At 42.3% G+C, this 26,179-nt stretch overlaps 2 protein-coding genes and 1 long non-coding RNA gene across 4 annotated transcripts; 2 read left to right on the top strand and 1 right to left on the bottom strand.

Moving 5' to 3' along the window:
* Positions 1-544: 544 nt before the first annotated feature.
* LOC139434173 (uncharacterized) lies at positions 545-3,019 on the bottom strand. Of its 2 annotated transcripts, XR_011643587.1 has the most exons (6): positions 2,627-3,019; positions 2,163-2,350; positions 1,831-1,944; positions 1,283-1,483; positions 1,042-1,168; positions 545-959 (listed from the first exon to the last, which is right to left on the bottom strand). It is a non-coding gene; the product is annotated as an uncharacterized lncRNA (long non-coding RNA). The 2 variants fall into 2 exon arrangements; XR_011643588.1 differs by lacking the exon at positions 2,163-2,350.
* Positions 3,020-10,414: 7,395 nt separating this feature from the next.
* LOC117448878 (tripartite motif-containing protein 16-like) lies at positions 10,415-12,639 on the top strand. The gene has a single exon (XM_034086178.2). It carries the CDS (start codon positions 10,450-10,452, stop codon positions 12,118-12,120), a length of 1,671 nt encoding a protein of 556 aa, XP_033942069.1. The 5' UTR covers positions 10,415-10,449; the 3' UTR covers positions 12,121-12,639.
* Positions 12,640-20,567: 7,928 nt separating this feature from the next.
* LOC117448879 (tripartite motif-containing protein 16-like) lies at positions 20,568-25,505 on the top strand. The gene is made up of 2 exons (XM_034086179.2): positions 20,568-20,657; positions 23,249-25,505. Exon 2 carries the CDS (start codon positions 23,322-23,324, stop codon positions 24,987-24,989), a length of 1,668 nt encoding a protein of 555 aa, XP_033942070.1. The 5' UTR covers positions 20,568-20,657; positions 23,249-23,321; the 3' UTR covers positions 24,990-25,505.
* The last annotated feature ends 674 nt before the right edge of the window (positions 25,506-26,179 follow it).

Below are 26,179 nucleotides of genomic sequence, written 5' to 3' on the forward strand. Positions count from 1 at the left end.
CGGGGGGGGGGTTTCTGCAAACGTCATATATGTAGGCATGATACCGGACACATGATTCGGCGTATTTTAATATTCATAGTAGGCTTAACAGCAATAGAATATTCTGGTATTTGATAGCCTATGTTATGTATGATAGGTATTTTGCAAAAGACACACGATATATAATATATACACACACACACATAAAAAAAAACACTAATGGTCTATATATGATAGAGAAGCATATTGTGTAGGCCTATACTCAGCTATTTTAATAAGTTGAAAAATGAAGAAACAATAATACATTATACATAGACAGAAGTTATATATCAGTAAAAATGAATATCTATGTCATAAAAAATTAAAATGTACTTCTACATCTATATAAAAAATGTAAATGTTCAAGTTAAACACAAGAACATGACACCACCCCGCCCAAACCATATTTACACAAAGTTGCTCATGACACCCGAATGCCCCGTGCATGCGGCTCCTCCAAAGCATGACTGAGAACCTCTTTCTCATATCTTTGTCTTTGGGAAACCATCAAAATAAAAACGGGAGATTTGAGAGTCAACACAAAAACATTTTAAGAAGGAGGTCAAGCTTATTTTCTTCCTTCTTCTTCCTAGATAGATTAGATTCGATTTTAGATTTAGATTAGGACCCTTTGTGTTTCAGGTGACAAAGACTTCGTCAGGTAATATGCAATGGGAGCCTTCCAATGTCCGTGTAGGCCAACCACCATGAACACAAGAGCCTCAGTAGCAGCATCGGTCTCATTGTTTCCATCACCCATGTCTACAAAAGCAGACATTGACTGGTTATGTGGATTATATTGCACATGTTTTCTGATGGCCATGTCATCCAACATGAGTGAAACACATCCATATTTAGCCTGGTCGTCCTGGCATCTTCTCTCCAGCATATCCAGCATCATCTTGTTCAGGCCAGGCTTTCCATCCACCGAACACAGCCACCTGTAAAAAAATTGAGAAGTAGCTATTTAACGTACTTGCAACCGTAATTTCCAAAAATGAAATTGAACAACATTAAGACTACCTTTTTGTTGTAGTCTCTCTGAGGTATTTGTATGCCTTTGGACCATGTAGATGGAGTGTGAGGGCAAGCTCTCTGTGGTCCTTGGAGTACTCATGGCCCTGCTTTGCCTTCAAGTCTATTTGAAGATCTGAAATTGTATGAGAAAAAATTAATAAGTCCCCTTCATATAATAACAAAGGAGTTTAATAAAGAGTGTAAGAGTAAGATGTACATGAATTTCAAAGTGCTAATTTAATTTTACCTGAGTAGAAATTAAGCCTCTTTGAGTTCTTCATTAATGAGGTTATTTTCCCTCAAATCCCCCAAAAGAGTCCTCACTGTGGTCTCTGCCCTCTTTTCTCTAGCCATGGCATTCTTCCTCTCTCGCTCGAGACTCTCCACTCTTGCTAAAGCTTCATTGACTCTGGCCAGTAGGAGAAGCAGGCGAGACATAGCTATGATCCTAGAAAGAGGGATGAACATGGTTTGAGTGATGTTTCACTTCACACACATCACTTTGACACAACTAGAGTATGGCCCACATTATTTCTTATAGTCATCACCTGTCAAAGCCACTGCCAGCATCATGCGTGTGTGTGTGTGTGTGTGTGTGTGTGTGTGTGTGTGTGTGTGTGTGTGTGTGTGTGTGTGCGCGTGTGTGAGTGTGCCAGGAATGCATGTTCAACATGTCTTCAATTGTGTGTGTATGTGTTTATTTGTGAGTGTGTTTAATATGAGTGGCAGCAAACAAGAGAGATTTTACTTTGTCTAGGACCATTATGATATGATGTTGAAAATAGAAATACTCACATCATTAGGCTGAGGTTGTGAGTGTGAGGTTGAAGCTTCTGGGTCGTCCTGAGGGGCCACAGACAGGCTCTCTTCAGCTTTTCTGGAAGGAGACGTAGTCCTGCCCTTTTCTGGCTAAAATGAAAAAGCATAATACTTGAAACACACACACACACACACACACACACACACACACACACACACACACACACACACACACACACACACACACACACACACACACACACACACACACACACACACACACACACACACACACACACACAGCCCTGTTATTGATAATAGAATATTTACATTTATGAATGCTAATAACCTTATGATGATACACCTACTCTTTGGAGGTGAACCGGGAAGCTGAAGATGGAGGGAATAACACCATCTCTGAGTCGGACAATCTGTCCTGTCAAACTCGTCCTGCTTAAAATGCTCACTGCAAATCACGGATTACTCGCTTGCAGTGAACCCTTCCCTCCTCAAAGCAACTTCCCACTTCTTTCTCATATCTTTGTCTTTGGGAAACCTTCAAAATAAAAACGGGAGATTTGAGAGTCAACACAAAAACATTTTAAGAAGGAGGTCAAGCTTATTTTCTTCCTTCTTCTTCCTAGATAGATTAGATTAGATTTTACTTTATTCATCCCACAACGGGGAAATTCACTTGTTACAGCAGCGATTTATAAAGTCTCAGTTGGCCATGAACATAATGTTTGCTGGCTACGATTTCGCTGGCGGACATCAATACAGTACAATAATATTCTATTTACAAAATACAACCAATTATAATGTTGAATCTTACTTGTGAAAAGTAATCCCCCGACCCCTGTTCGCAATCGTCCGCCGATTTGCACAGCAATATGCTGCACAGTGCTCTGGCATCTTGAAACCTCTGCTGTCTCTGGGTAGAATGTCTGTAGGATGACCGGTCCAAGATGGCGGCCGTATTTCTTGCGCCCCAGCAGCCAATGCGGCGTCTACTCTTTATATGTCTATGGTTCATTCACTCCGCCTCGAGTTGAGACGTTCATCCACTCACTCATGTAAGACTGTTTCCACTACTATTTAGTGTGTCTTTAATAAATGTAATTTAATATATGTGTATTGGTCATGACATGCATGTAGGTAATACTTTGTCAGCTTATCCTGCGGCATTGCTCTGTTTCAGGGTGTCGTCATCTTTGTCAATAAAGTACCAAGACTGACATTGAGGAGTGTGTTTCTTCATAAATGTTAAAGAGATATTCACAGATCTTTTTTTTTATTTGTGAACATATTTAGCGTATTTGCAGATCCGTTTTACACTTGCAAATGTATTTGTGAGTTTGCAAATCTTTTAAATGCATTTGTGGATGTTGTTTTACATTTACAAATCACATATTTACACACAAATTATTTTTATGTTCACACAAATAATTATGAGACATATCTATGCCCATACTCCTGCTAGAGCATTGCGCTCAGCTCAGCAGAATATGTTGGTGGTTCCTCGGAGCAGGAAAAAAACCAGAGGTGACAGGGCCTTCAGTGTTGCAGCTCCCAGACTGTGGAACATCCTCCCAGCACATATCCGGACTGTTGAGTCTATTGAACTTTTTAAATCCCAGCTAAAAACTCACCTCTTTGCACTGGCTTTTAATACTAGTTGAGCATTACATTTTTATATTTGTATGTGTTTTTTATTTATTTATTTTTTATATGTTTCTAGTTATTGTGCTTTTTATTATGTTTTTAATTATTGTTTTTATTATCGTACTCCCATTGGGCTATTCACTATTGTAGTTAATGCCTGCCCTGTACAGCACTTTGGTCAGCCGAAGGTTGTTTTAAATGTGCTATATAAATAAATAAAGATTGAGATTGATTGAGATTAGACATCCTGGCAAGAGCAGGCAAAAACACAGATGTGACTGGGGTTGATTTAGCCTACCGATAGCCTATATGCGAATGAGAGGTTTGGCAATGCACGTGGCCGTGGCTCATTCCCCTGATAGGTGGAGAGTTGACCAATAAGCGGAGCACCTCTTTGTGACGTAGAAAAGTGTTGAAATCTGGATCCGTTTTTTTTCAGATCTGTTGCAGCCCCTTTTTTTTAGAGATTTGGCTAAGGAGGAAATAGAGAGGGTTGTGTTTTCTGACACTTGGTGAGTTCCCTGGAACACCGGGGACACATATTCATGTATAAAAGACGTACAAAGGTGCATTTTGCATGATAGGTCCCCGGGAGCCGCCTCTCGCCCGTGAACGAGCCGTTTTTTGTTTTGTTTTTGCGGAGGGATCTAGATTGGCATGAAGGCACATTATGCAATGTGCACATTATCCCGCTTATTACACATGGCCACATTCTCAACAAAGTAACGACATGACTTCCAATATTAATTTAAATGCTTTTATGGATTTAGAAAATAATTTTATTGATTTAAAAAATAGTTTTATGTATTGATTTAAATTGACATGCATCCGCTAAGAAAAGTAGTCCATTGTTACTGTTTGAACTAACGTAGCAACGGCAGGAACTGCTTCGATAGTGTTTTTCAGGAGCTTTTTGATTACAGAGTTGAAAACATCGTTGCTTGCTTTAAAAGTAGCACAATTCATTATGTCAAACCTTGGAGAGTATCTAGATATCCCTGCCCTGATGCCAAATGAACTGCACACTGAATATGTGTCGCCGTTTGATGTCTATGTCTGGACCGCTGCGTAAAAAGGAGGGTTTCTGCCCCATTACTTCTCTTCTACTTCTATAAGAATAAAACACGGGGGACGGAGATCTCTTTTTGTCCCCCTCTTCTCCCCGCTGCAGCCTAGCAGCGGATCTCAAATTACTTTCATGCTTATTTGTTGAGCAACCGAAAACAGCTGGGAAAGATCAGCTCCACAGTTAAATATCGATGGGCAGACGAGGAGGATGAAGAAGAAAAGCAGGATGAAGAAGATTGAAGTATGCAGCTATGCAGAGAAAGAAAGCTATGTAGCTGTGGGAGAGAAACTTTAAACTTTTAATTTTAAATTGGGACCCTAGAAAACTGTTTGAAGCTAGAAATATGTGAGAAGTTGTCGTTTCACTGTTGTTGTTTACAATGACAGGGCCTGGAATTGTGTTTACAAACATTTAAAGTAGGCTTATATTTGGTTCATGGTGCCTCAAAATGTGTTTGGTTTGATTTAGGTAATCAAATGTTATGTTATGTTCACTAATGGCAATTATGCAAATGTCAAATCCAAAACTGCATAGTGCACTTTTAAAATAATTAGATTAGTATCTTTGTGAGGTTACTGTTTTATTGTTTACATTGACAAGATACAAAGAGATTATTTTTTAAAGCTGGATTTTCTATTTTCTACTATTTCATATATTTTGTTATTTATTTTTGTCCAGTAAGACTTGAAAAGAGAGCTATTATTTTGTTACAGGTTGATGTTTAAGTTATTCTTGTGCATTTGAGATTTGTCAGAGATAATTCTAGGCATAATAAAGTTGATTGTTGAGTAACCTTGGTTTGGTGTGTCTTTGGTTATAGAGAGATATTATTGTGTTATATACAGTAAAATAATATAAATAATAATTGTATATCCATACAGAGGAGGCATACTTTAAAACAATAAGGCATCTTTGAGTAAACGTTGAGTATCTCGAGGCTGGGGGCAGCAAGTCCTCTTTTTTGGAAAATATGGTCACCCTAAACTATGCCACCATTTCAGCTGACTTTTCCTCAGAAATACTGTCACATAACATCCATATATTTCAGTGCTAGGTTGATGCTTAGCTAAGCTAACTATGAAACACTTTAACTGACAGGACTCTGGATCAACTGTGTACTCTAAGGTAGCTTCTAGCTTCATGTCGAACAGTAAGTCAACATTTCCCAGAGAGCTTCCTTTGAAATCACCAGGTAACGCTAAAAAACATAACATTTAGATTGTATGACAAAGTGTTTATTTAATATATCTGGCTAGCTATAGCTACTTGCTAACGCTTTAGCTTACCCCACGATTCAAAGTAACGTCAACGTAGCTGTAATTTATGCTTTGCTTACATGTTCGCATAACTTGGAAGTTTACTGACATTTACATATTTTGTTTACCTGGCTCAAAAAGACAAAAATTCTCAAGTGGTGAGAATTTTCGTCTTTTTTAAGAAAAAATGTTCTTATGTCCATCTTCAAAAACTCTGAGTCCGACTGACAGTTTATACATTGTCACAGCTCATAGGATAGGTAAGTAAATACAACTTTATTTATATAGCACCCTTCTCAACACAGATGTACAAAGTGCTTTACAGTACAGTACACAGGACACAATTCAAAGTACAACTATAAAATGTAGAATAAAAGGCATAAAACAGCAGCAGGTAATACATAGGATAAAACATAGGATAAAACACCAATAAAAGACAGCTACTAACTCACCTCCTCAGACGACCCAAAAGCCTGTCGGAAAAGGTGGGTCTTTAACTGCCCCTTAAAAATCTCTATTGAGGCAGAGGTTTTTATTATCTGGGGGAGTTTGTTCCAAAGCCTTGGGGCCACCACCTCAAAGGCACGGTCCCGCTTAGTCTTTAGCCTGCATGGTTCGGGGCACCCTTAGGAGGCCTTGCTCAGAGGACCTCAGGGCCCGGTTTGTGATGTGAGGGTGGATCAGGTCATTGATGTAGGCTGGGGCTTGGCCATGGACAGCTCTATATGTGAAGACCAATACTTTGAATTGGGTTCTGAGATGGACAGGGAGCCAGTGCAGGGCAGAAAGAATCGGAGTGATATGGCTTGTTCTTTTGGACCGAGTGAGTAATCTGGCTGCAGCATTTTGGACCTGTTGTAACCGGTTTTGTTGAGGCAGGAGAACAGAACATTATCAAATCAAGCCGGGATGAAATAAAGGCATGGATAGCCATCTCCATTCCTGCGTTGGATAGAACCCCCCTGAGCTCGGCAATGTTCCTGAGATGGAAAAAACAGGTACGGGTCAGAAGTTTTATGTGTTTGTGTAGTAGCATAGATTGATCGAAAATTACACCAAGGTTTTTTTATGTTTGCCCTTATGTTACCACTGAATGAACCCAGGTGGCTTGCTACCTTAGAGGCGATGCTATCAGCCGCTGAGATAGGTACCTGTCAGCCAATAAGACGGATGTTTATTTCCATTCAACTCTCTGGTTGGTCTGGTGTCTTGCCTCTGTTGCATTCACTGAACACGGGAAATTACATCCCTGCCGTCCTCTCTAGTGTCATGATGAGGTTCAGGTAAAGCACGGTTAATGTATTATATTATTGACTCAATAATATAATACATGACTTTGAGAGTAGGCAATCTAGGCATATTAACAACATTAATTAAACATACTTATCACGGCGACGGTGTACTGAGATCATTTCTTTTTTTTCATCTTTTTGTTGTTGTTGCTAGGGGCCCCTTAGTGGCTGAGGGGCCCCAAGCGGCCGCTTATGTCACTTAATGGGTCGGGCCGGCTCTGGTCGTGTACTATAAGTGAAGTGTGTGCCATTTGGTGCAGAAGTTTGGTTTTGGTAAGTGTTTATGTAGTTCTGGGAGCAGTGCTTCATTTTGAAAGATGCATGAGGTGTTTTGCTCTTTGGGTGTGTGGTTTTGTGAATTGTGTTAAGGGTTTTGACAAAATGAGCAAAACATTTGTTTTAGCAATTTAAAGAAACTGTAACTCTTCAACTGATTTAAGTTCATCCTCCCTCTCTCTCTTATCCTCCCTCTCTCTCTTATCCTCCCTCTCTCTCTTATCTTCCCTCTCTCTCTTATCCTACCTCTCTCTCTTGTCCTCCCTCTCTCTCTTGTCCTCCCTCTCTCTCCCTCTCTCTCTTATCCTCTTTCTCCCTCTTCCTCTTGCTGCTGTCCATATATCCATTGTTGTTATAAAAAGTTATTACTTGAAGCCTTTTTCTTGTGCTTACATCCTGGTTGCTGAGTCAGCAATAAAGCAGTTTGGTGTGTGCGGTCATGTGGCATGTGTATTTGTTGCTTGGTTCATGTGTGTAGCATTTTTAATGGCAGTGTTTTGAAAATGGCAAACAAGTGAATATGTCAGATGTCTGTGTCTTACTTAGAGAACCGTGTGCAGTGTGTTGCACAAAGTGCCGAGTTGAACTGCAAACTGGGTGCAGAGCTGAACGTGTGTTTAGAGTTTTGGAGATTTGAGCTGAGGTTTTGCTCTTTGAGTGAGAGTTCAAATGATTATGCTTTATGTGAGATGTGTGTGTTAGCAACTGAAACAAACTGTAACGGAGCGTCCACACTACAGCTTCAAAAATAGCTTGGAGCTGGGCGTGTCTGGAGCTTGGGGATTTTATTCAAGCAACACGGCCAACAACCAATCACATGAATCTCCCGCCCCCAACATACAAATAGAGATGGCAAATCCGGATCATTTTATGGACTCGGAGTCTTCTGAGTCAATCATTGAAGAGATCCGGATCATACGAGTCATTTGAGTCATTTGAGTCATATGAGTCAGCATATGAGTCAGCATGACCAAGACCGGTGAAACCGAAAAGTTGTTGCATTTAACCAGCATATTAAACTAACGTTACATTAACCTCCGCTACACAGTGTCTTTTGCTTTAATAAAACATGTGTGTGTGTGTGCATTTTAAAAAATAAGTGTTTTGCATTATATGTATATAGTGTGGTGACACGTCATGGGACATAATTCACCTCTCTTATTGTGTTGCCACACGGACCCTTTAGTGGGAACACCTGTAGAGTTAGCCCTCATTCCTGCTAGCTCGTTAAGCAGAGCAGACGATGTGTTGACCTCTCTATAACTAAATGGATAATAAAGATTGGAACTCCGTTCTGAATACACCGCCTCCGACTCCCTTTTCCTGGCGCTACAATAGTTATTTTAATATGTTCCTGTACTTAAGCTAATTTTGCACAATTGTGTTTTCATTTAATAATAATAATAATAATAATAATAATTGTATAATTACATTTTATATATTCTAACTGTTTTGCAATTTTCTATCATTTGTTTCTTTTTGTGTGCCATGTTCAAAATAAACGAGTTTCCAAGTAAGATCCTTATTGGAAATGCAGATATTATTACAGGAGACTGTTGCACAACATGACCATTTTGTTAGAAGTCTACACTGAAACTTAATTTAGAGCCGGAAAAATCGCGGGATCCGTGAATCCAGGTCAATGATCGAGAGAGACCAGTAGCCTACGAGGACTCAGAGCCATAACATATAGCAGGCAGCAGATCCAGAGATCCAGCAGACTCGTCCCCATGCACGAATCTACAGCAGACTCAGCCCCTCCTCCGGCTCGCACGGCTCCCGCGAGTCCCACGGCTCCCTCGACGAGTCGCAGCAGACTCAGAGATTTGCGGACTCACGGCTCACTCACGGCTCACGGCTCACTCACGGCTCCCGCGAGTCCAACGACTCACGGCTCACTCACGGCTCACGGGACTCTCGCGGGAGCCGGAGGAGGGGCTGCATTTGCTGTTGATTCGTGCATGGCGACGAGTCTGCTGGATCTCTGGATACAACAACGTTGTAATGTGATTGTACACGTTATAAAGAGAGTAAAGAGTGACGCAATTTATAGTTTTAATTGTTACGTCACATCAGGTGTAGGACTCAAAGGACTCGGGTTAATTGAGAGGGAGACTCGTCACGACCGGCTCATTACTAGGATCCGGGTTAATGATCCGGATGAATAACTCGCCCATCTCTACAAAAACCCCCGGGGATTTTATGGGAGCAATATATATATAAACTCCCCAAACAGGCGAAAACCTACCAGTTTCCCCCACTGTCTCTGCCACCTCCCTCCATGCCTGGTTCCTCCGGTTTGTATCCCGGTAGGTGAAGAGGGTCTGGTCATACAAAACCGGGTGATTTGCTACGGCGATAGTTAGTTTCTCCTCCGACTTTTTTTGAAATATAGAAATGAACGGCGGGATATCTCTCCCAGCTTAGACGCGGTTTGATTGGCTACAGCTTCAGCTGTCAGATTTTGGGAAACGGGATTTGATTGGCTGGCGCTGGCTACTCCGGCGTCCAGGCGACCAGAAGTTGAACAATGTTCAACTTCTGGTCGCCTGGGACGCCTGAGACGCCTCGCTCTGCTACCCACAATTCAGTTCGGCGAAAAAGCGCGGCTACGTGACGTCACCCCATTGAAAGTGAATGGGCAGCTTGGAGCAGCTTGGAGCTTTCGACGCTGTCGACGCTGTAGTGTAGACGGGCCGTAACACCTTTTCTAGTAGTTCGGAGCTGTCTGCTACAAAAGCCTGAGGGGACAGGACATATTTTTCAGCTGAAGACTGTTTTCAAATGTAGAGCAGGTTGTAAGCGAGGCTGCGTTTGTGAATGAGGAAACAGTTCAGAGTGTCTGCTCCTCCTCCTGGAATGAGTCAGAGTTTGATGAGCCCTCCCTCTTCTTCCTGCTCTCAGACACAGCCAGCTCCACTCTGTATGTCCTGGTTACTCCCTTTAGATCCACACTGAGGAGGCTGGGTGTAACCCAAACGTAAAGTACAAGAGCTGATAGGCCACATTCACCGCTCACACACGTGTTGTTCAGATCACAGCTCATAGTTTCAGCTCTCAGGAAGTGAAACTCACACACTCGCTCTCACTGAGAGCTGAAATGGCGCAGAAAGGAGTTCAGCTGGACCGGGAAATCTTATCTTGTCCGATCTGTCTGGATCTACTGAAGGATCCGGTGACGACTTCCTGTGGACACAGCTACTGTATGAAGTGTATTAAAGCCCACTGGGATAAAGAGGATGAGAAGAAGACCCACAGCTGCCCTCAGTGCAGGCAGAGCTTTACACCGAGGCCTGTCCTGCTGAAGAACACCATGCTCGCAGCTTTAGTGGAGGAGCTGAAGAAGACTGGACCCCCAGCTGCTCCTGCTGATCTCTGCTATGCTGGAGCTGAAGATGTGGCCTGTGATGTCTGCACTGGGAGGAAGCTGAGAGCCTGTAAGTCCTGCCTCGTGTGTCTGGCCTCTTATTGTGACAAACACCTCCAGCCTCATTATGAATCAGCTGTCTTTAAGAAACACAAGCTTGTGGAGCCCTCCAAGAAGCTCCAGGAGAACATCTGCTCTCGTCATGACGAGGTGAAGAAGCTGTTCTGCCGCACTGATCAGCAGAGTATCTGTTCTCTCTGCTCTGTGGACGAACACAAAGGCCACGACACGGTGTCAGCTGCAGCAGAGAGGTCTGAGAGGCAGAGAGAGCTGGAGGGGAGTCGACTGAACATCCAGCAGAGAATCCAGGACGGAGAGAAGGAGGTGAAGCTGCTTCAGCAGGAGGTGCAGGCCGTCAATGGCTCTGCTGATAAAGCAGTGGAGGACAGTGAGAAGACGTTCACTGAGCTGATCCGTCTCATGGAGAAGAGAAGCTCTGATGTGAAGCAGCAGCTCAGATCCCAGCAGGAGAGAGAAGTGAGTCGAGTCAGAGAGCTCCAGGAGAAGCTGGAGCAGGAGATCAGGGAGCTGAAGAGGAGAGATGCTGAGCTCAAGCTGCTGTCTCACACAGAGGACCACAACCAGTTTCTGCTCAGCTACCCCTCACTGCCAGCCCCCCTCAGTGAAGCTACACACTCCTCCAGCACCAACATCCGGCCTCTGAGCTACTTTGAGGACGTGACGGCGGCCCTGTCAGCAGTCAGAGACAAACTACAGGATGTCCTGAGAGAGGAATGGACCAACGTCTCATCGACTGAAGTGGATGTTTTACTGTCAGCAGCAGAGCCCGCCTCCAGAGCTGGGTTCTTACAATATTCACAGGAGATCACTCTGGATCCAAACACAGCACACACACAGCTGTTATTATCTGAGGGGAGCAGAAAAGCAACACTCATGGGACAAGAACAGTCTTATTCTAGTCACCCAGACAGATTCACTTTATATCCTCAGGTCCTGAGTAGAGAGAGTCTGACTGGACGTTGTTACTGGGAGGTGGAGTGGAGAGGGGAAGCAGTTTGTGTAGCAGTCGCATACAAGAATATCAGCAGAGCAGGGAGGGGGGATGAAAGTGGATTTGGAAACAATGACAAATCTTGGTCTTTAGATTGTTACCTAAACGGGTATTCATTTTGTTACAACAATATCCAAACTCCCGTCTCAGGTCCTCCGTCCTCCAGAGTAGGAGTGTACCTGGATCACAGAGCAGGTGTTCTGTCCTTCTACAGCGTCTCTGAAACCATGACTCTCCTCCACAGAGTCCAGACCACGTTCACTCAGCCGCTGCATGCTGGAGTTCGGCTTTGTTATCTTGGAGCCACAGCTGAGTTCTGTAAACTGAAATAGCCTGAAGTCATTTGAGGAACTCTTCTACTTCTTAAACTCATTGTGTGTCCATCATTGTTGCTGAGAGCTGAGTGTTCACGTCTTCACTGCACTGAGATCAGCTGTCAATCAAACATGATGGGATGTGCTTTAACTTCTTCTCGTGAGTTGTTCTGTAGATGCTGGAGTTTCTTCAGGCGGCGCTCCTTCCTGTGTCTGTGTAGCCATGGAGGCTGTCACTGCTCCGGAGGATTTCTGTTCACCTCAACTCATATTTCTCTGCATGGAAATGTAAACTTTGCTCTAAATATTTGTTGAATATTTCCATTGATGCATTTATATTGAGTTATTTCTCTTTGAATGCCTGAGTCTTTAGAGAGAAAGCAGCAGAGCTTCTTTCATTGTAGATATTTTATTCTCACTGCTCTGGAAAAAAGAAGACACATTTATAATGACGTGTATTTTCACAGACTAAATGTTATTGCTGTTTCCAAATCGACTAACAAATGAGGAACTTTGATGTTAATAAAATGTGTTTGATCAGAACATGTCCAGTTAGTTTGTTTCAGTTGCTAACACACACATCTCACATAAAGCATACTCATTTAAACTCTCACTCAAAAAGCAAAACCTCAGCTCAAATCTCCAAAACTCTAAACACACTTTCAGCTCTGCACCCAGTTTGCAGTTCAACTCGGCACTTTGTGCAAAACACTGCACACGGTTCTCTAAGTGAGACACAGACATCTGACATATTCACTTGTTTGCCATTTTCAAAACACTGCCATTAAAAATGCTACACACATGAACCAAGCAACAAATACACATGCCACATGACCGCAAACACCAAACTGCTTTATTGCTGACTCAGCAATCAGGATGTAAGCACTAGAAAAAGGCTTCATGTGAGAACTTTTTATAACAACAATGGATATATAGACATTAGCAAGAGGAAGAGGGAGACAGAGGATAAGAGAGAGGGAGGTGAAGAGAGAGAGGGAGAGAGGGAGGATAAGAGAGAGAGGGAGGATGAACTTAAATCAGTTGAAGAGTTACAGTTTTTTACAATTTTGCGCATATGTATCCCAGTTTACAAAGAGTTAACATCACACAAGTTCCAGCCCAATCGTTACACAGAGTTTTCAACAAAGAAGTGCTTCAGCCAATCAGAATGCAGATCCTGCAGAACTGGAGGCGGGCTTTACTGCTCTCGCGATGTAACAGTGAAGGGAGAGATCTGCTTCCGATCGACAGAAATATAACTCAGATAAAACCGTAATAACTCAATATAATGTTGTCAAATCAAAACGGTATCAACCGGCAGTTGTATGTGTGTATGTGAGAAGGCCTGGCTGCTATCGGAAAGCTGGAAACTGACACGGAAGGACTCCCGAATTTGGTGATTCGTGGTAAAGAAATAAACAAGAGAGAAAGTGCATCTCTGTCAGCAGAGCTTCTGTCAGTCAGAGGGTTAGGTACAAGTTGAGATGTTATGTGAGGAGCAGTGGCGGTTCTAGACCAATTTGACTGGGGGGGCCAGGCTGGGGCCAGTTATTTTCTGAGGGGGGCACAATAAATGCGGGACGAAAAAGACAAAGACAGTATGAAGTAATTGTGCATAAGAAAACAATGCAATACAGTTATTGGTATTTGTTTCAGTACACATATTTATTTCAGATACTTATAGTTACAGTGTTTACGCTCTAATGCAGGGGTCTCCAACCTTTTTTAGGATGAGAGCTACTTTCAAAAAAGTTGTGAGCTACTTTTACTTCTCTTTTTTTCAGTGTATATATGTTTTATATATTTATATATTTTAACATTATACTTTGTGTGCTGTTTGGGTCTGTGGGACCCGTTTTCAGTGTTTATTAAAAGAAAATGCAAGGCAAGGCAGGTCAAGTTTATCTATATAGCACCTTTCAACACAAGGCAATTCAAGGTGCTTTACAAAAATGAAAGACATTCAGACAAAGGCATTTAAAAACAGTAAAAGATAATAAAAGAAACATTAAAAGAAAAACTACATGAATAAAAAGTACATGAATAAAAAGTTACAGTGCAGTTTAAGATATGAATAGTTCACACAGAAGTTCCACTTTACTGATGATCACAACGGCTCAGTTTCAATTAAAAGCAGCGACAAAAAGATAAGTCTTAAGCCTGGATTTAAAAGTAGTAAGAGTTGCAGCGGACCTGCAGGTTTCTGGGAGTTTGTTCCAGATATTTGGAGCATAATAACTGAACGCTGCTTTACCATGTTTAGTTATGACTCTGGGGACAGAAAGCTGACCAGTCCCTGAAGACCTGAGAGATCTGGATGGTTCATAATTTAGCAGAAGATCAGAAATGTATTTTGGGCCTAAACCATTCAGTGCTTTATAAACCAGCAGCAGTATTTTGAAATCTGTTCTTTGACATACAGGAAGCCAGTGTACAGACTTCAAAACAGGAGTGGTTTGATCCACTTTCTTAGTGTTAGTGAGGACTAGAGCAGCGGTGTTCTGAATCAGCTGCAGCTTTCTAATAGATTTTTTTTAGTGAGACCTGTAAAGACACCATTACAGTAGTCCAGTCTACTGAAGATAAAAGCATGGACAAGTTTTTCCAAATCCTGCTGTGACATTAGTCTTTTAATCCTAGATATATTCTTTAGGTGATAGTAGGCTGATTTAGTAACTGTTTTAATGTGACTGTTGAAACTCAGGTCAGAGTCCATGACTTCACCTAGATTTCTGGCTTTATCTGTTGTTTTGAAAATTGCAGGCTGAAGCTCAGCGCTCACTTTTATACGTTCTGCCTTGGCTCCAAATACCATTACCTCAGTTTTATCTTTGTTTAATTGGAGAAAGTTATGACACATCCAGTCATTGATTTGTTCAATGCACTTACTCAGTGTTTGAATTGGAGCATAGTCTCCTGGTGAAATGGTTATGTAAATGTGTGTGTCATCCGCATAGCTATGGTAACTTATTTTGTTGTTTTTCATTATCTGAGCCAGTGGTAGCATGTAGACGTTAAAGAGAAGAGGCCCCAAGATGGAGTCTTGAGGAACCCCACATGTCATATTTGTCAACTCAGATTTGTATTTACCTATAGAAACAAAGTTGTTTCTGTCCTTTAAGTATGATTCAAACCAATTTAGAAGTGTTTCCGAAAGTCCCACCCAGTTTTCTAGTCGGTCTAGTAATATGCTGTGGTCAACAGTGTCAAACGCAGCACTGAGATCTAATAATACTAACACTGAAGTTCTGCCCCTGTCTGTGTTTAAGTCGATGTCATTGAAGACCTTTACAAGAGCAGTCTCAGTGCTGTGGTTTGGACGAAAGTCTGACTGGAACACATCAAAACAGTTATTTAAATGCAAGAAATTACTCAACTGTTGAAAAACAACTTTTTCAATGATTTTACCTAGAAATGGAAGGTTTGATATGGGCCTGTAATTGTTCATTACTGAAGCGTCTAGATTATGCTTTTTTAAGAGCGGTTTAATGACTGCAGTTTTCAGGGCCTGTGGAAAAACATCTGAGTGAAGAGACTTGTTTACTATGAAGTCGATCTGAGGCCATGCAAGGAAAAACATTTTTGAAAAACCCTGTTGGAATAATATCAAGGCAGCAGGAGGAGGATTTCAGAAGTTGTATAATGTCCTCTAGGTTTTTATCATTAATTTGATGGAATTGTGTCATGGTGTTTGAATGGATTTTAAGTGGACAGAGACAAAACATTTGCTGTTCCTGATGCAGAGGCACTGACTGCTTGTCTGATTTCCTGAATTTTGTGGGTGAAGAATGAGGCAAAATTATTGCACGCCCTGGTGGATAGAAATTCAGAGGCTACTGACACTGGGGGGTTAGTTAGTCTGTCGACGGTAGCGAACAAGTCATGTGCGTTGTTTTTGTTTTTGGCAATGATATCAGAGAAGAAACACTGTCGGGCAAATTTCAATTCCAAATTATAAAGGCCAAGTCTCTCTTTATAGATTTCAAAGTGCACCTGGAGATTTGTTTTTCGCCACCTTCGTTCAGGTTTTCGACACTCTTTTTTCTCTGTTCTCACGGTCATGGCCTTTCTCCATGGATATATTTTCTTCCCAGTCACTTCTTTTACCCTAGTTGGAGCAATGGCATCTACTGTATAACATTTTTAATTTTTGAATTAAAATGATCTACTAGCTTAGGGGTCGGGAACCCGCGGCCCACGGGCCGCATGCGGCCCTTTAAGCCCTCTGCTCTGGCTCCCTTGAGCTTAAACAAAAATAAGAAGGAAATAAAATAAAAGTATTTGTAGGACTATTTATATTTTGTTGCATGGTTGAAAATGTTTCGTATCTTGTATTTTGAGGTGATACTGTGACACATAAATAAAAAACAAAACGGTTTTAATTAGGTCAACTAAAATATGCGTCACATCCTGCTACGGTCCCACGCGAGCGCATTTTCTTGGAGGCGAATAACCTGACCCCCGGCTCGATGAGCGAACTATGCATAAATCAAAGAAAAGTACCGGAGGAACACAGGATTTAATTCTGCGTGGACAGAGTTGTATGCTTTCACAGCAAACAATGCTGGTTTACCGGTATGTTTGATATGTAGAGAGAAGTTGTCAACGGTGGTGCAGCCTTTACGTATCGAGGAACAACAAGGGAGAGGAAGACAGCTGACGATCTTCAGTCATAATTCAATGGGGTATGTAATTTATTTCAGAAAACACTTTTTGTTATATTCCATGGAATGCTCTTAACGTCCCGATAGCAATGAATATATTAAATGCTTTGACAATAAATACATACAAAAATTAATCTCTGGAAACCGTAGCGCTGTAAAAAGCACGACCAATCATCTGAGCCGGCCCGGCTAAAATAACTGGATGGCCTACCTGCCTGTCAGCCTTCCATCTGGGCACAAACTTATCTCGTGCCCTCATTGGTCATGGGCGCGTTTGTGTGTGTTGGAGGAGGGACTCTGTAAGAAAGTCTGAAGGAAGAGGCATATTTTTTCCGGTTGTGTACTTTCAAATTCTAGCGCACTCGAGCTGGTTTCTCCATTCTTACCTACCCTACCGTTAACTCTTTTTAGGGTGCAGCTATATGTTTTATTTATTTCATAGTGGGCCCATTTTAATAATATTTTTTTTTCCTTCAAATGTGCAGCGGACTCCCCAAGTGCTGTGTTTAATTTATTTTAAAGTAGGCCTGTGTATTATTTTTTAATTCTCCTTATAAGAGTTCTTTGTTTCTTATTAGAGGTTAACAGTTTTATATCATGTAATAAATAGCCTAATAAATGCAAAAAAGTAGTATTTGTCTGATATAACAATAAAAAACTATGAAATATGAGAGCGCAACATCAGTCACCACAACCTTAGAGATATTCAGACCCTTTGAGACAATTAAGTCCAGAGTGTGCCCCTTATTGTTAGGGATGCACGATATTGGTTTTTTGAAACCGATACCAATACCGATAACTTCCTGCTTCTGAAGACCGATACCGATACCGATAACCGATAATAAAAATAAATATTACGCCACTAATTATTTTAACGCGATTAACGCATGTGTATTTTTTTTCCTCGGCCGCCCCGTAGTTTCAGAGCGCATCGGCATAACACCGGCATAACACCGCCCCCCCCGTTGACATTTCACGAGCGTGCTCTCTCGTGAACTGTTCAGACCCGACGGGTAATAAGGGATTATGACGGACATTTTACGATCCTGTCTGTCAAAATGACGGACAGCGAAAAAGTCTAACGCCACCTCAGTGGGACGGAGAGATATGCTTTGGCCATGGGTGACAGCAGTGGGTCAAACTGTGCATTGTCTCTCCACCACTTCAACAACAATACCGTTTTTGCCAAGAAGGTGAGGCTTATTGACAGGGCGAGATATAAATATACTGTTGGTACTTGTCAATGTCTCTGGGTGTGTAAATGTAGCCCTGTAAATACGATGTCCTTTTGTGTTCTGTTGTTTTATGTTCATGTTGTAACCTACTTGCTGCCTTGTTGGATAGGTCTCTCTTGAAAAAGAGATCGATGATCTCAATGGGACCACCTGGTTAAATAAAGGTTTAAAACAAAAAAAAGTGGAGAATTAACTCAAATACACTTCATTTATTTTTAAATAACTGAATCTGTGTGCTGGATACAGACAGGGAGAAAAAATTCCAGGCATATTTTTAATAAATTATTAACAAAAATCGCAAATGTGCCCTTTCATGCATTTGAGCCCCTTCCACATCCTCTGCACGTTTCAAAGAAGCAACAACATGCATATTAAGATAACACTTTTTTCAAATGTTTTGAACTGAGAGTTTGTGTGTGAGACACAATATTAATTGTCGACAATAACTGGCCTCTGGTCTTAATACTGGTAGGAGAGGTTTAAGTCAATTTCTGTCAATATCATGGACTGTGAATGTATAGGAAATCTGGCTGAGCGGAGGTGTTTCTGTATGTGAGAGGGTGTGTGTGTCTATGGGCAGGGCCGCCTTAATGCACGGGCTGACCTGGGCTAAAAAAAGGTTTTTTATTTCGGATGTTTTTTTGTTTTTTTTAAATAAACAAAGTCTTGGCTTTCAGAATATGAAACTTTTATTTCCAAAATCACACGATAAATACATTTTTGAAGCTTGTAAGGGGAAGAAGACAGCTCTCCCTCGCCACTCTGCTGTTCTGCTGTTCCCCTCCCTCTGCTGAAATTATGAATGTAAGGCCAGTGGTGTAGTGGGCGTTGGACGCGGGGGTACGCCGTACCCCCACTTATTTGGAGCATGATCTTTTTTTGGTATGTGATGTGACTGACAACCTGACATGGTTTAGCCTTTTCCCACACCTATTACTTGCCTGATCAGCCTGCCCTCAGCTTTCTCCTTGTTCTGTGTTGTATTGAAGCAGTGTCCTAAATGTAAAATAACTGACATTTTGTTTTAATGTGTAGATTGTCTTTGAGAACTGCTCACCTGTGGAGATTGCAGTGGCAAAGTGTTCCTGTGTAGCTGGAACAGTAGGCCTACTCTGCGACCACAATGTTGCACTGCTGTTCCAGACCGCACTTACGGAGCGTCCACTACAGCTTCAAAAATAGCTTGGAGCTGGGCGTGTCTGGAGCTTGGGGATTTTATTCAAGCAACACGGCCAACAACCAATCACATGAATCTCCCGCCCCCGACATACAAAGCAAAAAACCCCGGGGATTGTATGGGAGCAATATATATATAAACTCCCCAAACAGGCGAAAACCTACCAGTTTCACCCACTGTCTCTGCCACCTCCCTCCATTGATTGGCTACGGCTTCAGCTGCCAGAATTTCGGAAACTGGATTTGATTGGCTGGCGCTGGCTACTCCGGCGTTGAACAATGTTCAACTTCTGACGCCGGAGATGGCGGAGACGGACCGCTCTGCTACCCACAATTCAGTTCGGCGAAAAAGCGAGGCTACGTGACGTCACCCCATTGAAAGTGAATGGGCAGATTGGAGTTTTCGACGCTGTCGGCGCTGTAGTGTAGACGGGCCGTTACCGTCCTTAGCTGCACTGAAACAGAGCAGTGATGGCACAAGCCAAGAACCATGGTAAGTACAGTATGTGTTCACAACCAATCCACGGTGTAATGTATTGGGGAATCTTATGTTGTGCGATGTTTGCGCCGGAGCCGCTTCATCCAGAAACAGCACTCCGGTTAGAGAGTTCACACGGAGACAAGGAATACAGTCTTTGGACTTTAATTAGCTTGAATGCTTCTTACAACAGCTATAGCAGTATTGAATCATGAATGAATGTAGAATGATTGCATAATTTCTTCACTGAAGCACATGGTAAACAAACCGCTCGAGGACCCGCAGCTGCCCACTCCAGCTGTCCCCAAATATGCCCGACCAAAAAACACAAACGATACAACGCACACTAAAGAAAACAAGGTTAATTTACAACATAATGAGTATTTCTTTTGTGCCAAGAGCTGATTTGGTATGTTGCATCAACGACCTTTTCAATTAATTTGACAATTATTTTGTGTAATTAATAGGGTGTGAAACCAGGCAGAGTGAGTGACATGGTGTGCATTTCCACTAAGCCAAAGCAGTTTACAGTTGAGGGGGCAGGTTTACTAGGTTTATCTGCGAAATAATCACCAGGATAATGATTGACTGTATTGCCAGACCTAATGTCAATAATCTGCATTGTAAACATGACACAAGGTGGCACCATATCCATGTAATTTATGTCAGTAATACTTGGTGTGAAAGCGGCTGTTAATGTTGCCTACTACTAAGTCAATAAAGTTGCCTTTGTCACGATCTGTCTTTATGGTGTTTTGTCTTGTCTAGATCTGTTTTTGGTTTTCTGTCTGCATTTTGTGTTGTTAAAATCTGTCTGTGGTTTCCTGTCGTTATTTTCCCTGGTGTGTCTAATTTATACCCGATTGTGTTCATCTGGTGTCCCTGTGTTTTCTCCTCCCTCCTCACCTGTGTCTTGTTTGTTTGATTAGTCTTGTGTGTATTTAGGTTCTGGTTTTTCTGTCTGTCTTTGTCGGTTCGTCTTGTGTCATGACCTGGTCTTCGGTGAGTGTTCTGTTCTGTATTAGTTTATATTTTAGCCTTGAAATAAAGGAAATATTTTTGACACTTTAATCTGCATTTGGGTCCTGCTTCCTGCACACACCATAACAGTCTTGCCTTGAATGAAATTCACGCAACTCTTAATATTAGATACTGTGTTTTTAAGTGGCAATGGAGATTATTTGTTGACCCTGCTTTAAAGGATATTTTGCCTTTACAAGTGGTGCGCTTTAACACTGCCTGGGTTTTGGTTGAAGTGCATCCAAGTGCTGCTGCGTTTTCGCGTTTGGCTCATTTTCCATCCGAAAAACACATCGTCTACCTGTCCTGTCACTTGTTATGACTTCTCTCTCGCGCGTATTCCGTTAAGACCCACCATCCCATCTCACTCCTCGTGCTGAAACCTATGGCTGAAACCTACCAGAGTAGGGGCTGGTCTTCACAGCATACGTTTGGGGAACAAAATCAAGCTTTTTAAAAGGCGAGTGGATTTTGGCAGGCAGTGAGTGCAGACCAACGATTGAACGATAAAAAGGACAGCTCTCTCCAAGTACGACTCGGTTCCCCTCATTCGTACCAAAGAGCCGTTCAAAAGAATCGGCTCGTTCGCGACCGACATATCACTACAACATCAGCCGTTAGCTCTTAGCTAACTCTTCACCCCGGCCTTCTAATCATAGCAGAGCACGACTCATGACACTTCCCTGTGTTTTTTATATTTGCTGTTGTAATGTATTGTATTCTGTTTACATCGGTAGTAATGTGTTATTTATTATCTGCATGTGCAGCACTTTGGCTCGACCGAAAATCGTTTTTAAATGTGCTATAGAGATTTGATTTAGCCCTCAGAGCTCACAGCTCCTCATATCTGTTCAGAAACTAGACAAAAGTTAAACGAGTACAAACCACAGACTGCCTGTGTCACGCCGAATACAGTCGCTGTTTTATTCATGTCTGTAGGCCGCTGTTGTGAGTGTGGACGGTCGGAGCATATACTGCGTTAGCTTAGCCGAACTCCATTTAAAAAAAAAAACAAAAAAAACACGCATTTTAAAAGGGTTTTTCGCCTGCCGTCCGTCTTCAGACTTGTCAAAGCATTAATTCATGGTTTTTACTAACCGGTATCAGTATGTTGTTACTTCGGCATCATTTTGAAACGTGTATTACAATTAAATCACGGTCAAATATGTTCATTTTGTTGTAGTTGTAGCTCCCTTGCCAGCGATTCTCTCTCTAGCTTAGCATTCTTTCACACACACACATACGGGTATTGGGCCGAGCGCGACACCGTACTTCCGGTATCCGCCATATTACGCGAGGTGCAAGCAACCGTAAACCATCTAGGTTTTGCTAAGCTTCCTGTACAGAATATCATAGTCTATTGCCTTAATCAATATCTAGTCAACTCTAAAATACCACATATATGCAATGGCATGATAATATTATTGTGACAAGTGGGGTATTCACCTGGTGTTTCCAGAAATTAGACGTAGATGCAGCCAAAATCGACGAAGGCCACTGTCGTTTTTCCATACATCTGCATCTGTCTGTAAGGGCAATCCGACAACCCACACAGCTCTAGTTTACGCTGGTAACGACCTAGAGCACACCCCTGAATTCCAGAGATGTAATCCGAAGACATGCAGCGATTTCTTCGGTCGTTAATTTAGAAAAAAAAACTAGTGCGCTCTGCCTGGCTACTTTAGCTAGCTGTTTATATTAGCAGCCCCAGGATATTTGCACCTCCAGGAAAATGGCATATATATATATATATATATATATATCACTGTGTGGCTGGCAAAACCACACATACAGCATAACAATGGACTCCAGTGAACACTATTACAGGCACTATAGAGCATGCCCAAAAGCACTAGCACACACACTACAAAGATGTAAAATATTATTTTACCAACAATGTGGAATTTATTGGTTACATATTACACAGATTATGCACAGCTGCAGCAGCAATAACAATAAAATAATAATTCAAACACCACAAACATGATATTAACCAGTATACAGATTATGCACATGATTTTGCAGATTTAGCGTTTTTAGAGAAAAAAATTCCGAGATACGTTTTTGCGCCATGTCAGTTACTTGTGGTGTTGTGCGTCACGTTAAAAGTAGCCAACTAAAAACAAAAAAACTTTTTTTCCACATCTTTTTATTTTTCTTCCCTGAAGCAAAATTATTTATTATATAGTTTTAAATTATCATTTGAATAATAACACATAATATCAAATATAATCTCAGGCACAATTAAATGAAATAAATATATATAAAATACATGTGCAGACAGGGGAGCTCCGCACTGCCTGCCTGCCGCTAGGGGGTGCTGCAGCGCCCTTAGCACCCCCCCCTTCCCGCGCCCCTGCGGGTTTGGCACAGCACGCTTCAACCGTGCTAAGCGCTGCAGTGGAAATGCGCCATAACTGAATTATTCTCTTCTCAATTATCCTTTTATTTCAAGGAATTTCTTACAGTATGGAGATATTTTTGTTACAGATCCTTGAATACTGAATTTAGCAGTTATAGATATTTTAGCTTTTGCAGTAAGATATTGAATCCTTTTTTTTGCTCCTATTAAGTATTCAGATCACAGCTCATAGTTTCAGCTCTCAGGAAGTGAAACTCACACACTCGCTCCCACTGAGAGCTGAAATGGCGCAGAAAGGAGTTCAGCTGGGCCGCAAAATCTCTTGTTCCATCTGTCTGGATCTACTGAAGGATCCGGTGACGACTTCCTGTGGACACAGCTACTGCATGAAGTGTATTAAAGGCTTCTGGGACGGAGAGGATGAGAAGAAGACCCACAGCTGCCCTCAGTGTAGGCAGAGCTTCACACCGAGGCCTGTCCTGCTGAAGAACACCATGTTAGCAGCTTTAGAGGAGGAGCTGAAGAAGACTGGACCGCCAGCTGCTCCTGCTGACCTCTGCTATGCTGGAGCTGGAGATGTGGCCTGTGATGTCTGCACTGGGAGGAAGCTGAGAGCCTGTAAGTCCTGCCTCGTGTGTCTGACCTCTTATTGTGACAAACACCTCCAGCCTCATTATGAATCAGCTGTCTTTAAGAAACACAAGCTGGTGGAGCCCTCCAAGAAGCTCCAGGAGAACATCTGCTCTCGTCACGACGAGGTGAAGAAGCTGTTCTGCCGCACTGATCAGCAGAGTATCTGTTCTCTCTTCTCTGTGGACGAACACAAAGGCCACGACACGGTGTCAGCTGCAGCAGAGAGGACTGAGAGGCAGAGAGAGGTGGAGGGGAGTCGACTGAACATCCAGCAGAGAATCCAGGACGGAGAGAAGGAGGTGAAGCTGCTTCAGCAGGAGGTGCAGGCCGTCAATGGCTCTGCTGATAAAGCAGTGGAGGACAGTGAGAAGACGTTCACTGAGCTGATCCGTCTCATGGAGAAGAGAAGCTCTGATGTGAAGCAGCAGCTCAGATCCCAGCAGGAGAGAGAAGTGAGTCGAGTCAGAGAGCTCCAGGAGAAGCTGGAGCAGGAGATCAGGGAGCTGAAGAGGAGAGACGCTGAGCTCAAGCTGCTGTCTCACACAGAGGACCACAACCAGTTTCTGCTCAGCTACCCCTCACTGCCAGCCCCCCTCAGTGAAGCTACACACTCCTCCAGCACCAACATCCGGCCTCTGAGCTACTTTGAGGACGTGACGGCGGGCCTGTCAGCAGTCAGAGACAAACTACAGGACGCCCTGAGAGAGGAATGGACCAACGTCTCATCGACTGAAGTGGATGTTTTACTGTCAGCAGCAGAGCCCGCCTCCAGAGCTGGGTTCTTACAATATTCACAGGAGATCACTCTGGATCCAAACACAGCACACACACAGCTGTTATTATCTGAGGGGAGCAGAAAAGCAACACTCATGGGACCACATCACTCTTATTCTAGTCACCCAGACAGATTCACTTTATATCCTCAGGTCCTGAGTAGAGAGAGTCTGACTGGACGTTGTTACTGGGAGGTGGAGTGGAGAGGGGAAGCAGTTTGTGTAGCAGTCGCAGACAAGAATATCAGCAGATCAGGGGGGGGGGATGAAAGTGGATTTGGAAACAATGACAAATCTTGGTCTTTAGATTGTTACCTAAACAGGTATTCATTTTGTTACAACAATATCCAAACTCCCGTCTCAGGTCCTCCGTCCTCCAGAGTAGGAGTGTACCTGGATCACAGAGCAGGTGTTCTGTCCTTCTACAGCGTCTCTGAAACCATGACTCTCCTCCACAGAGTCCAGACCACGTTCACTCAGCCGCTGCATTCTGGAGTTCGGCTTTGTTATGTTGGAGCCACAGTTGAGTTGTGTAAACTGAAATAGCCTGAAGTCATTTGAGGAACTCTTGTACTTCTTAAACTCATTGTGTGTCCATCATTGTTGCTGAGAGCTGAGTGTTCATGTCTTCACTGCACTGAGATCAGCTGTCAATCAAACATGATGGGATGTGCTTTAACTTCTTCTCGTGAGTTGTTCTGTAGATGCTGGAGTTTCTTCAGGCGGCGCTCCTTCCTGTGTCTGTGTAGCCATGGAGGCTGTCACTGCTCCGGAGGATTTCTGTTCACCTCAACTCATATTTCTCTGCATGGAAATGTAAAGTTTGCTCTAAATATTTGTTGAATATTTCCATTGATGCATTTATATTGAGTTCTTTCTCTTTGAATGCCTGAGTCTTTAGAGAGAAAGCAGCAGAGCTTCTTTCATTGTAGATATTTTATTCTCACTGCTCTGGAAAAAAGAAGACACATTTATAATGACGTGTATTTTCACAGATTAAATGTTATTGCTGTTTCCAAATCGACTAACAAATGAGGAACTTTGATGTTAATAAAATGTGTTTGATCAGAAAATGTCCAGTTACCGTTTTTTTTCAGTTGCTAACATACACATCTCACATAAAGCATACTCATTTAAACTCTCACTCAAAAAGCAAAACCTCAGCTCAAATCTCCAAATCTCTAAACACACTTTCAGCTCTGCACCCAGTTTGCAGTTCAACTCGGCACTTTGTGCAAAACACTGCACACGGTTCTCTCAGTAAGACACAGCCATCTGACATATTCACTTGTTTGCCATTTTCAAAACACTGCCATTAAAAATGCTACACACATGAACCAAGCAACAAATACACATGCCACATGACCGCAAACACCAAACTGCTTTATTGCTGACTCAGCAATCAGGATGTAAGCACTAGAAAAAGTCTTCATGTGAGAACTTTTTATAACAACAATGTATATATGGACAGCAGCAAGAGGAGTAGGGAGACAGAGGATAAGAGAGAGAGGGAGGTTAAAGGAATGGTATGCTCATGACACTCATTTTTAAATAATTATCATCCGATAAAACAGACCAGTCTCTGCCAGTCTCTTTTTTTTTTTTTTTTAATCCGATGACATTATCAGTGATTTTAAACTGATTATATACCGAAATAACATCAACACTGTGGGCGCCGCCATTTTCCGGACGTAACGTAAACCATGCGTTTGGTTTTCGAAGACACGTTGATCTCC

This window comes from Pseudochaenichthys georgianus, chromosome 7 (genome assembly GCF_902827115.2).
Source record: "Pseudochaenichthys georgianus chromosome 7, fPseGeo1.2, whole genome shotgun sequence".
Lineage (NCBI taxonomy): Eukaryota > Metazoa > Chordata > Actinopteri > Perciformes > Channichthyidae > Pseudochaenichthys > Pseudochaenichthys georgianus.

Bases quoted from the DNA above. Each gene is read 5' to 3' on its own strand.
- LOC117448878 (XM_034086178.2), top strand. From the start codon at position 10,450: ATGGCGCAGAAAGGAGTTCAGCTGGACCGGGAAATCTTATCTTGTCCG.
- LOC117448879 (XM_034086179.2), top strand. From the start codon at position 23,322: ATGGCGCAGAAAGGAGTTCAGCTGGGCCGCAAAATCTCTTGTTCCATC.